General features: G+C 30.9%; 2 protein-coding genes across 7 annotated transcripts in view; one reads left to right on the top strand and one right to left on the bottom strand.

Moving 5' to 3' along the window:
- The window catches only part of LOC411843 (COP9 signalosome complex subunit 7b), a 184897-nt gene extending 180597 nt beyond the window's left edge, over positions 1 to 4300 (bottom strand). For 2 of the 5 annotated variants that reach the window (XM_026444827.1, XM_006562741.3), the window contains exons 1-3: positions 3949 to 4300; positions 2998 to 3652; positions 2750 to 2924 (exon numbers count right to left, since the gene is read on the bottom strand). In XM_026444827.1, the coding sequence (XP_026300612.1) occupies positions 2750 to 2924; positions 2998 to 3645 (823 nt within the window). In that variant the 5' untranslated portion in view covers positions 3646 to 3652; positions 3949 to 4300. Of the gene's footprint in view, positions 1 to 348; positions 567 to 1029; positions 1790 to 1934; positions 2631 to 2749; positions 2925 to 2997; positions 3653 to 3948 lie in introns of those variants that run through there. The other 3 variants (XM_395310.6, XM_006562743.3, XM_006562742.3) reach the window with 3 other exon arrangements.
- On the top strand, positions 4281 to 11337 carry LOC409230 (arf-GAP with coiled-coil, ANK repeat and PH domain-containing protein 2). Of its 2 annotated transcripts, XM_392754.7 has the most exons (12): positions 4281 to 4518; positions 4683 to 4740; positions 5044 to 5102; positions 5623 to 5796; positions 5870 to 6514; positions 6593 to 6772; positions 6866 to 6972; positions 7041 to 7224; positions 7307 to 8195; positions 8261 to 8360; positions 8433 to 8553; positions 8622 to 11337. In XM_392754.7, exons 1-12 carry the CDS (start codon positions 4466 to 4468, stop codon positions 8788 to 8790), a joined length of 2739 nt encoding a protein of 912 aa, XP_392754.3. In that variant the 5' UTR covers positions 4281 to 4465; the 3' UTR covers positions 8791 to 11337. The 2 variants fall into 2 exon arrangements, with proteins under 2 accessions (XP_392754.3, XP_006562801.1); XM_006562738.3 differs by lacking the exons at positions 4281 to 4518; positions 4683 to 4740; positions 5044 to 5102 and adding an exon at positions 5168 to 5373.
- Positions 11338 to 12502: the final 1165 nt, after the last annotated feature.

The following is a 12502-nucleotide window of genomic DNA, read 5'->3' as shown; positions in this document are numbered from 1 at the left end:
CGATTGACAATTGTCGTGAGAAAGAGAGAAAACTCTAAAGTTAGTTCGCGCGAACTATTACGATCTAATTACGATATTTTAAATACGTACGAACACTGCAGTAGAAAGACACAAATTTACATGATGTTACACTGTACGATGTATTCGTTGGAACGATCGAAAAATATCGAAAAAGAAAAATTATCGAAATAAAATGAATATCGAAATGAAAATTTATCTCGTCCTTCTATGCAATTATCTATCCCTCCCCTTTTCCCACAACAATATCTTTGATACTTAGGCATCGATTGATTAAATTATTTTTCTTACATCCATGCGCACCGGGTGCATCTTACAATAATCACTGTGTTACTTTTTAGGATCAGTTTTATTTCTTCAAAAAGTACAAAAAGATTACACAGGAAACGATGCGCTGTTCTTACAACGACGTGGACACAGACAGACAGATAGATAGACAGACACAATCCAATCGAGTTGGTGATATGACCCACAAGGTTTCACCTAAAGCTGAACTTCTCAATTTGGCTCATCGTTCAGTTCATGGTGCCTTACCGGATTAGTAGATCCTGAAAATCCCGATTAGGCGTATCATTTGTGACTTGTACCTACTATATAACACATGATGATTAAATTGTGAGAGGAGGAAAAAAAAGAAAAAAAGAACACGATTTTAGATTTAAGACTTTCTACTGTTTTTAAAAGTAGACGCACGCTCCGATTGGACAGGGTTGGAGAAGTTTACGCGACTTCCGGTACCACCTATTCCTGAAAGCTGGGTGCAGCCTTTCGCGAAAGCTTGCCTACGAATAACCAAAAGTGCAGAAAAGAAAGAATTTCAATGAAACGAGTTGGGAAATCGATAGTTACAATTCCTATTTATTTCCTATGCGCTAATCGATATATCTATAAAGAGAAAATACAACTATAAGCCTAATTTGTTCTAAGTCTTACAATCACTCGTACTAGATATACGTATACAGACGTGAAGGAGAGGCGTTAAGGGGGTGCAGAGAAATAGAAAAGCCTCGCTAAAATAAATTATCTTTTTATTCCATTAGCAATTACAACGCTTTGTAATTCAACTGACATTTCTTGTTCACTAAGCAACGTATCGTTCGTATACCGACGTTTACATCCTCCTAAACGCACAACTTTTCCTTTTCTCTTTTCTTTTCTTTTTGTTCTTTTCTTTAATAACAACGGTCAATCCGACTAGTTACACTTTATCACTTCGGTTATTATATTTTGCTCTCTCTCTCTCTTGTATCTATCCTTATTTCATCGTTTCTTATAGGGTGAAAAGTAAAAAGACAACAAGATAACACAAACGATGGAAAAAAAAAAAAGAAAACTATAAATATTGTACGAGACACATTTAAGCAACTCATCACGCTGTATTCTACCGTCAATCAATCATTAATGACGGTATTTTTGCGTATAGGCACAGATACAATAATAAATATGTGTGCAATTTATTGCAACAACTATAGAATAGAACTTGCCTATAAAACTTGTCGAACCCTGCTTCGTTATTCATTCACACCTTATAACGCAAAGTATATAAAATCTTTGGTCTGGACTAAAAACTCTTAATACATACTAGACGTTTTTACAAAATTCGGAAGCTTATTCGTTATTATAAAAGTACTTATTCTTCTTTCTTGTAAGAAAATCGTTCGTCGTTTTCTCATTTATTATTGTAAGGTCTCGATGTGAGGACGATCACAATGTGTTTGCCATGCTCGTGACACGGTATTGTGCACGATTTACATTTGTCTGCTTCGAATCGCTGACAACAAATATTAATTCGATATTAAGTTTAATGCCTGCATGTGTTTACAACGATTTAATCGATTAAATTCTCTTTGTTATTATTTGTTAATTTTCTCTCTCTCTCTCTTTCTCTCTCTCTCTCTCTGTCTCTCTTTCTCTCTTTCTCTCTTTCTCTCTCTCTCTCTCTCTCTCTCTCTCTCTCTCTTCTTACACTAATCTAATATGTGCAGTGAAATAAGGAATCTACGGATTTTATGATCAGGGAGTTCTTACATCGTATTAATAATAATGATCGGCTAGTTTTTCTAATGTAAAGAAAATTCTAAATAAAAATTTAATCTATATGGTAGAAAATGTTAATGATAATGATGTTATGAAATTTAATAATTATACCGAAAATCTAAGCTCAAATATTATGTGTAAATGCATTTATTGATTTCCTTTTTTTCCGTTTAAGATATCTAAACTACCTTAATATCCCCATGCATTTGTTAAATTGAATTACAATCTTAAATAAAGTGAATATAAATTCGTTTTTATATTATCCCTTTTCCCACCTTATTTTATATCAATATATTATTGTTTTACTCCAACATATAATATAACAGAAACGACAATTTAGAAAAAAATTTGTAACTTTAATGTAACAAAACTTTTCATATAAACAAATACTATCATAAAACAAACATAACAGTGATTTATAATACTATTTTTCATTACTTGTATTCATAAGAGTTTCGTTTGAAATTAATGAAAACTCAATTCCTCTGGTATCTGTATGATATGCCAAGATATGGCAATGAACGTTTTCTCCGTTCGCAATGGTGCTTCTTAATTGAAATTGGCATCGACTATCGCTGTTTACATAGGATTGCAAGGATTTCAATATAAATTACATATAATATACTAGAATCCTGTCATCGATGAGATACATTTCATGTGATAAAAAATTACTGAATTGTCTTCCAGAACTTACCACTTCCTTTAATACCTTTGACCTTCTGTTGCTTTTTCTTTGCATCAGGCGGAGCTGATAATGCTTCCCTACTTGATTCACTTCCTCCTGATCCTGAACTACCTCCTGCCATATCAGCTTCCTGCACACCACCACCTCCGGCTTGTGCAGCAAGTGATTTTTTTATGTTAGCAATCTACCAACAAAGATATTACAAATTTGCAAGCCTTGCCATATTTTATCACTTTCTCTGAGCAAATATTACTCACATCTCTTTGTATTCTTTCTTTGTGATATGTGGCCTTTTGTTTTTCTACATTTGCTCTTGTAACTTGTTCTTCGATACACGCTAATACGGTGTCACAAGCTTGACCCCAAGCGGCTAATGTTTCAGCCACTACACCTGTATCAGCAGGTCTAACGTCACGTCCTAAACCAGCATAATCTACCTCTAATTGTGAATTTTTTTGATCCAATTTGCCATGTATTATATCTGCATAAATTGCTTCTATTATTAAATCCTCTAAATCTCTAACATTCTTTATATCTAATTCTTCCAACAATACAGAATACGGTATGCATCTAGATTTTGTAGCTAATGTTACGATTGTTAGATGCTGAAGTTTTTTCTTTTGAGTAGGAGTCAATTCTAGAACCTTGTCTTTGTTTTCTAAATATTCTTTGTACGTGCCATATGCAAATAAATTCAGAGTATTCCAATATTGAACGTAAGGCCCATTTTCAAGTTCTTTGATATTAGGCATATCTAATAATTCTCCAAATACATGAACACCTGGTGTCTCTACCGCTTGTTTAATAAGCTCTATAGCAGCTGCTCCTTTGGCAGTTTTTGCAAGTAGCACAAACTGTTCCAAAGGATTATTAGCTGACTTTTCTGTGGTAGTTGTACCAGTCATATTGAACCTGTTGAATAAATATTATTCGATGCAATGAACAAATATGTTATTCAATAACAAATTCTTCAAGTTTTTATGTATTTAGGAAAATCTATTAGAAAATCCGTTATGGTAATATTCTGTATAAAATCTTACTTATAAAATCATACTACATAAAATCTTAACTTATTCAGATAAAAAGTAGTATATTTTATAGGTTAGGATTATTTCTTTCTCAAAATTTTAATATAAGAGAATAAAAAGCTGATTGAATTAAATAAGGAAATTAACAGATAACATATTTATTACGTAAGATGAACTTACTTTATCCGATGTTTACAAATACCAAATGCCTTTTTCTTACTGAATATGCCTTCGAATGTAAGCAAGTATGCAAATATAAATGTGCAAGTCGTACCACGGGAAAGGAAACGGAACTTTCACCAGATGACGATGTAATTGTCTTACAAAAAAGGAGAATGGTATAGAGGACAGTGATAAAGTATCATACGAAAGGACTGTTAAAAGAAAACGCTTCGAAAAATATATTTCGCATGAATCGATACGTTCTTTGTGAAGTTCTCTTTCGTTCTAAACTCACGTGGATGTTGTCGACACTGGCAAACAGTATCTCGAGTCTAGAATAACTTCAACGTATTGTATGCTGTGTTTGACAGAAGAGAGGGGAATGTGTTGTTCTTCGCGAATGCGAACGGTTTATGTTAATAGTCTTTCCAAATGATTGTGCCGTTTGATGGGAAATAGTGAACGGAAAAATTTCAAGATTGCAGTTCGTCGGACGAAACTGCGCTTGAAAATTCCGGGCAACGGATAGTACAAAATGAAGCCTTTAATCGAATTCGAAGAATGTTTGCGAGACACGCCGAAGTTTCGGTGAGAATCGGTTGAAAAAACTTCTAACACACTTTTGTTTGCTTCTTTTATTTCACTCTGTTACACGAGCACTATGAGTAACGTTGACGAATGCATCGCATTAAGAAAAGACGTATATTAATAAAAGAAAATATTTTTTGAATATCCATTTCGTATGTTTCTAGATCCTGTATCGAAGAAGTAGAAGCAAATGTTGATTTACTTGAACAAAAGTTAGACAAGGTATTGTTATTCAATTCACAAAAAAGAGAAGAAAGCATAACGAAAATAATATTAAAGTTTTTGAACACACGTTATAAATAATAATATAAAAGGGTTATGTTATTTCATATTATGCAAAATGAATTATTATTGTTAAAAATTGCTAGATGAAATTTAAATTCAAGAATTCTAATTGTCAAATATTTATACTTCTCTATATTGTCAATTACATTATAAACTATGTTACATAAGTGATCTCATTAAAAGAATTATTGTGATAATTATCAATGTTTTTAAATTAGCTTAAAATAGAATTCTTTACAGGTATTAAAAAACTGTAGTCAGATGATTGACACTGGGAAACTTTTTGTAGGACATCAGAGGTATGTTATTACATATATTAACTTATATGTAATTAATAGAAGAATAAAAATTTGTACTATGAAAAAATGAAATTATATCACAGTTAATAGATAAACAAAGCTATAAATGTTTGATTGATCATATAAAATATATGATTGAAATGCTATTAATCATTTTAAATCAAATGTGTTCAATAATAAAATGGGTGAGGGAGATATAATACTTCAACTAATAAAGAGGAGTCAGGAAACACATGAATTACAACTCTGTTGAGAATGACTCATACATATGGTACTCAGTTTCACATATAGACAGTGATACAGTTAAAACACTTGTTATGAATTATTCTTTCCTTGATATTTTTATATTATGTTTGGATAAAAAATAATTTTAAAAATTTTATATATTATATTATTTTATATAATTTTTAATATACATAATAAATTATTTAAAGTATATAAGATTTAATTTATAAAGTATTTTTTTTTATATTATTTTTTTATATTATCTATCTATTAAAAAATAACTTTTTTTTTATAGCCAATTTGCAAATAGTCTCTGGGAATTATCTCTGTATTTCAATGATGATTCAGAGATAATGGCCTTACTGAACAAACTTATTCATGCTTTACAAGAAATGAACAAGTTTCATACTATTTTATTAGATCAAGCATCTAGAACTGTAATTAAAGATCTTAATTCATTCGTTAAAAGGTAAGATCTATTAAATATTTATATACATATATGTATATTTAAATATTTCTAATATTTTATAATATTTTAACAGTGATATCAAAAGAGTAAAAGAATCTCGTCATTATTTCGAAAAAATTTCTGCAGATTTAGATATAGCTTTAAACAGAAATTCTCAAGTTCCAAAGTCCAGACCTGCAGAATATGAAGAAACTTCGAACATTTTATCAGCTACCAGATCCTGTTTCCGGCATACTGCTTTAGATTATATTCATTCTTTAACAATGATACAGGCACGCAAACGACACGAAATATTGGGCACCTTACATAATTATATGAACGCGTGCATTACTTATTATCATCAAGGTAGCGATCTAGCGCAAGATTTGGATCCATTTTTAAAACAACTCGGGGATAACTTAATTAAAATGAGAGCCGATTCCGTGAAACTTGAAAAAGAAATGGAAAATCGGCATATTTACGTTACCAATAGAGATTTAATACCTTCCCCAACACCTGGTAATCCTAAAATGGAAGGCTACCTCTTTAAACGTACTAGTAACGCGTTTAAAACATGGAACAGAAGATGGTTTTGTCTAAGAGATCATCAATTGGTTTATAGAAAAAGAACTGGTGATAATGATTATACAATTATGGAAGAAGATCTTCGTCTTTGCACTGTAAAACCAGTGGTTGACTGTGATAGAAGAAATTGTTTTGAAGTATTAAGTCCTACGAAGTGAGCAGTTAATAATGATAATGGTAAAAAATTTTATCTAACAATAAATATTTTAATAGATTATTATTCAATTTGCAGAAGTCACATATTACAAGCTGATAGCGAAGAAGCTTATTTAGCATGGGTAACTGCTATGCAACAAGCAATTGGTGCTGCCATTCAAAGAGGTATGGGTGCTGGTACTATAATTAATATACGAGAATCGCAATCACAAAATGTTAGAGGATCAAATAGACAGCAAACAAAACCTAAGTCAAGGTATTAATTAAAAATGATTTTGAATATTTAATTGCATTTAGATAAGATTGACTTGATTTTTAAAAAAAATATATAATTCTCTTTATTCTGCAGAGTATGGGAACAAATCTTAAAGATTGCCGGAAACGATACTTGTTGTGATTGTGGCGGTGCTAATCCAAGATGGGCCAGTATCAATCTTGGAATTACACTCTGCATAGGTACTTCATTTTTTTATTACGAACTCAATTATTTTCTAGCTCTATTTAAAAAATTTATTTTCTCTTAGAATGTTCTGGGGTGCATAGAAGTTTGGGTGTTCATTACAGTAAGGTTCGTTCATTGACGTTAGATGACTGGGAACCTGAAATACTGAAAGTAATGGCAGAACTTGGAAACACTGTTGTGAACAATGTTTACGAAGCTTTGCCAATCCCTCCTAATATTATTAGAGCTACTCCAAAGTGTAATGGGTAAATAAAATTGGTATAAAAGATAATAACTATTCTTCCTTCTTAAAAATCATAAATCTATCTATTTTGTTTAAATCAACAGAAATATACGTGAAGCTTGGATAAGAGCAAAATATGTAGAACGCAAATTCGTAAAACCTTTGAGCAATATGATCTCATCCGGACAGCATGCAAGCCGCGATAAGATGCATTTTCGCAAATGGAGTGTCCGTAAATTGCGCCGTCGACCGAGGAGTTGTGACAAAATCGATAGTACTAATCGTAACAAAACAACGATGTTATCATCTGTAAAAGAGGGTCATCATTCAACGAGCTCGGACGAGAGTAAACATACGTCAATTGAAAGTTTAAGTTCTGTCGATAAAACGAAGAAAGTTGAAAGAAGTTCCTTAAGTTCTGACGATAGTACGAATATGGATTTGAAGAATGAATCTACGCTTTACGGGAAAATCTTAGCACGTTCTCGTAGCGAAGCAAATGAAAGTAATCTTAAGGGTATCGATAATAATATGGAATTTAACATCGAAAATGAACATAAACTTTTAATCCCTGAAATCAAGGACAATACAATTGCCATGAATGATTCAGAAAATAATCTGTCGATAAAAAATGAAGTGTCCTTAAACACAGAGATTCCTGATGCGAAAGATGCGTTCGAGAATAAAGATGCAGGAACGGAAAAGCAATGTAAGATAGAATCCGATGTATTGATGTTCGGATGTGATTTACCAAAGCCAACGATCGATAATAGCTTAGAGTTAAGTTCCGATCAAGATTCGACTGCTGGCGAGGATGAAGAATTCACAGATGAAGAGGATATAGAAAATTTGCATCCTGAAATGTTGCTTTATAAAGCTGCTGCTGCGCATAATCTTCCTGTAATGTGTGCAGCTTTAGCAGCTGGTGCTGATAAATCATGGACAAATGTTAACGACAGAGGTAGAAATGCTCTGCATCAAGCAATTATAAGTGTAAGTATAAAAATCATTGTCCAAATTCTCCGGTAATTAATTTAATTATTTTTTTGGAATCACAGGGTTCTGTTATGTCTTGCGAATATCTAATATTAAATGGAGCTCGTATCAATTGCCAAGATGCTGATGGGAAAACACCATTATACTTGGCCACAGAATTAGGTGTGCATTTTTTATAAATTTTACCCTTTAATAAATTTATCATAAATTTAATTATTTATTTGGAATAAATAGGTCACACTGCCCAAGTATGTTTGCTATTAAAACATCGCGCGGATCAGCATATAGAGGATGAAAGTGGTATAAAACCTTTATCCATAGCTGTGAAAGAAGCCAATGCGGACATCGTTACATTGTAAGTAGATTTATTTCATTAAATCATTGACAATGTTTATTCGTATCACTTTGATATATATATTACAGATTAAGACTTGGTCTTTTAAACGAGGAAATGAAAGATTCTGAGATTGGAATTAGCGGTGATGAAACTTTCAACGATGTCGTTCGTGATTTTAGCCATTTAGCTTGTTCTCATCCAGAACGATTGCAACGGCGAAATGAAAGTAACAACGCGTCACAACCGCCTGAATGAGGTTTAAGAATGTGCAAAGTTTATTTGCAAAATTTAAAAAGCATGCTACAACGTAAAGAGAATAAGCAGTCTGGTACATCGAAAATGTCGTCTTTCAGTTCCTTGCAGGGTAATAAAATTGATTAACGAAGTAAGTATGAAGTTCGAAGCTTGGCGATATAAGTAATTGAAAGAAAACAAAGAACCATTACGGAAGTTGTACACTTTTTTACACTTTAATCTCTGTGCGAAAAAAGATTTATTAAAATTTATTAGCATTTTGTATTTCTATTAAAGATAACACACAAAGCTAAAAGACTTTCACACTGTTTTGCGAAAGGAAATAGAAAGAAGAAAGAAGAAAATATTATATTTTGCTTATATGCGCGAAATTTACGCTTTCTAATGATAAAATATTAAGATGCCGATCTTTTTGTATATTTTTCCTCCTCGTTTCCTCTGGAATTTACAGAAAATAAAGACACGGTAATAATTATCGTGCATGATCCGTATATATATATATATTTTAAAGATGATCTTACAATTTAACGAACTTCACACAGACACTACATAGTTATAAATGCAATATGAAAAATAATTTTGCAAATATCTATGACAAAATATAAGTTATTATTATACACTATTATATAGATATTTGTATATCGTTTATGTGATATCCAGAAAAAGATATGAGAAAATAGTCATAAACTCTATAGTAGTGAAAATTTGATCAATAATCGACACATTTTCGACGATATAATATGATGATCTAATTCCATGATGTCGATGGAATAACAATTTTATACATATAGATATATCTGTTTTTATATACTTAATATTACTAGTATTATGTATTGGTATTGAAAAACTCCTATTTTTTCCCTTTTTTTTTTTTTTTTTTTCTCTCTCTCCTTTTTTAGCTGTAAAATGTAGTAATCGAAATAGTGAATTGTGACATAGATACAATAGAATAATACAATATAGTTACATAGAATAGTTACATTTATAAATAGCTGTATACTATATTAGATTACCAAAATAGACTAACAATGATTCTATATAGTTCCGTACAATATATACATATATTATATAGTATATCGAATTTGTTGCCAAAAATTGAATGTTTGTACATACAAACTTGTACATCTGATACAATTGACGTTAATTCTTAAAGAAATATTTTATTTCCTAAGATTGTTTAAAATTAACGATCAAAAAAAGTATATATACATAAAAATACGTTTACAATTTTTTAATTCAATCTTTCTTTTTTTGCTATGTTTTATACATTTAACACACGTAAATTAGTTTAACTTTCGTAACTTGTACAACGAATAAGTTATACTTCCTTTTTTTTGTATATTTTAATATTAATACTAATACTACGTTGAACAGTATTTATGAAAAATTTGTAGGATAATGCATGATTTTTAGTCTACTTATACGTAATAGAAAAATGGATTTAGATAAGAATTTAAAAGAGAAAAAAAAAAAAACAAAAAAAAAAAAAAGAAGAAAAAAAATATCAATCATTGTTATTATAAATATTTTTCATTGTTTACGTAGAGAGGCTTTATTGATAGTTACGATTAAATGGTACAAAATCAAGATCATTAAGTCATCAGTATAAAATTTCTTTCCGTGAGATTTGTATCGAAAAAATTATTGCCACGTGATTTTTCAGATTTGATATATTTTTTTATTTGTCAATATTTTGTCACTCGAATCTGGTATTCGATGTTCGATATGTAAGAATCTTGTTTAATTAAGCAATGTGATTATAAACGTGACGTAAGCATAATTCTAACTAAAAACGAGATACTCATTGTTGTATAAATAATTACCAACAAACAAACTCAACTCCAATCTATTTTTTTAATCTAACACAGCACAGTATTGTATTTTATTACTTGCTGTTTTTTACGACAAAGTAATTTTTAAGACGAAGATCTATTTTTGTTCATTTTGTGTGTTCCATTTTGTTACAAAATTTTTTTACGAATCATTTTATTACCATTACCGAACTTTTATACAAAATAAATTTTATTCCATTCCGAATAATGAAATTAATCCTGTGCTAGTACTTTCACTTATGTACTTAGTCTTTTTTTTTTTTTTTTTTTTTCTTTTTACAAAAATAAACAAATTGACAAAAAGAAAGGTGAAGCGAAAAATAATAAAAGACACACAAAGGAATTGTTTTTTCTATTTATTAACGTATAATCGTCTTCCAAAGATGAAAATTTCTCTCTTCTAAACGATTCCCGTTTGTAATATTGTCCTAAATTTATAATTTACCATTGTAACGTTATCGGTCACTGTGAAATCGTCACCGGTTACTGCCTAATTGCGAAAAAATGTTGTTAAAATATTCCATGTACGTCTCTATAGACGAGTTGAACAAATAATATATCTGTTTTTTTTTCTGTTGCGCGCCATCGCAATAAAAAAGAAAAGAAAAGAAAAGAAAAGAAAAGAAAAAAAAAAAAAGAAAATTGTAAACTCAGTCTAATTCATGTATCATGTTGTACACAAACTTTACGTCATAAAGCAGTGATTATGCAAGTACATGTACGTGTTCTTTCAATCATTCTTTTACCCTTTACTTTTTGTAGATATTAACTCGAGCGAGAAAATAAAAAAAGATAGAAATCGTAGGGGGAGAGGGGAGGAGAAATCCATATTTTTACGGATTACGGATTGCGATTTGAAACGTCTATTCCATATCTATTTGATTCGTTCCGTAAAGATGCGGATGGAGAATGTTTTTTACGCAACAAATTATTTGTATTTGTTTGTGGAAGTTATTTGATTGAAATTACGGCGCAATTGGTGAAGTGTAGGATTGATAAATAAATCCCCCGCTACAATCGAAATAAACACTTATGCATCGTGTAATTTACGCGTTACTCTCTCGCTATAAGTTGCGTAAATTAAAGCAAACGGGTCAATACCCTATCGCTGTTATAATTATCAGTGTGTGAGTTCACGCACACAGATGCGTGCACGGATGTCCAAACTAATTTATCAAAGAATTTTTCTATCTTACATGTGAATGCTCCACTTTTCGTTACTAGCATTTATTTACGCGCTCTTTAAAGATAAAAGATACAAAATAAGGCGTCGCGCGAGGGGCTCTTTTTAAATACCAAAATAAACACACTGGACGTCGAAAACAAGCTTCCATTACGAAAAAAAAATAAAATTAACGAAATAATATAACGCGAAATATAAAATGAAAAAGAAAAAGAAAGAAATACTTATTTATCTTTCTTCGAGAAATTTCTGTTTCTGATCGATCAAAAACGAAAATTTAGAAAGCGGATTTAAAATTTGAATTATGATAAAAACTGATCATATCTTCGAATTTATCGAGTTTTCGAGTTGGAAATATCAAGGCATTCCCTTTTAGCTTCTGGATCACGTGAAAATCACGACAAAAGTGGACTTATCAAGAATTTTTTTCCTATTTACGATTTTCGCATAAATACAACGTGGAATAAATATTTTCACGATCTTAATCTTGAATATCATCCGTCTTCCAAAAAAACGTTCCATTCCAATTTATTTCAAATTTATTACGAGAATTTACTTAAAATTAGAATTTGGTAACAAGAGTCTGCCATCGCGGTTCCATAACGATTTTCCGCTTATTCATTGGCTTGAAAACATGAAAATACTCTGCCATTGACGATCAGAAACCGTGGATTGGTTCGAAGTAGATAACAGATAA

Source organism: Apis mellifera, linkage group LG13 (assembly GCF_003254395.2).
Source record: "Apis mellifera strain DH4 linkage group LG13, Amel_HAv3.1, whole genome shotgun sequence".
NCBI classification, from domain to species: Eukaryota; Metazoa; Arthropoda; class Insecta; order Hymenoptera; family Apidae; genus Apis; species Apis mellifera.
Note: the sequence above shows the minus strand (reverse complement) of the source record. Positions and strands in the feature narration are given on the sequence as shown.

Bases quoted from the DNA above. Each gene is read 5' to 3' on its own strand.
- LOC409230 (XM_392754.7), top strand. From the start codon at position 4,466: ATGAAGCCTTTAATCGAATTCGAAGAATGTTTGCGAGACACGCCGAAG. The intron at 8,196-8,260 runs GTAAGTATAAAA...TTGGAATCACAG, and splicing joins TGCATCAAGCAATTATAAGT to GGTTCTGTTATGTCTTGCGA. The intron at 8,361-8,432 runs GTGTGCATTTTT...TGGAATAAATAG, and splicing joins ATACTTGGCCACAGAATTAG to GTCACACTGCCCAAGTATGT.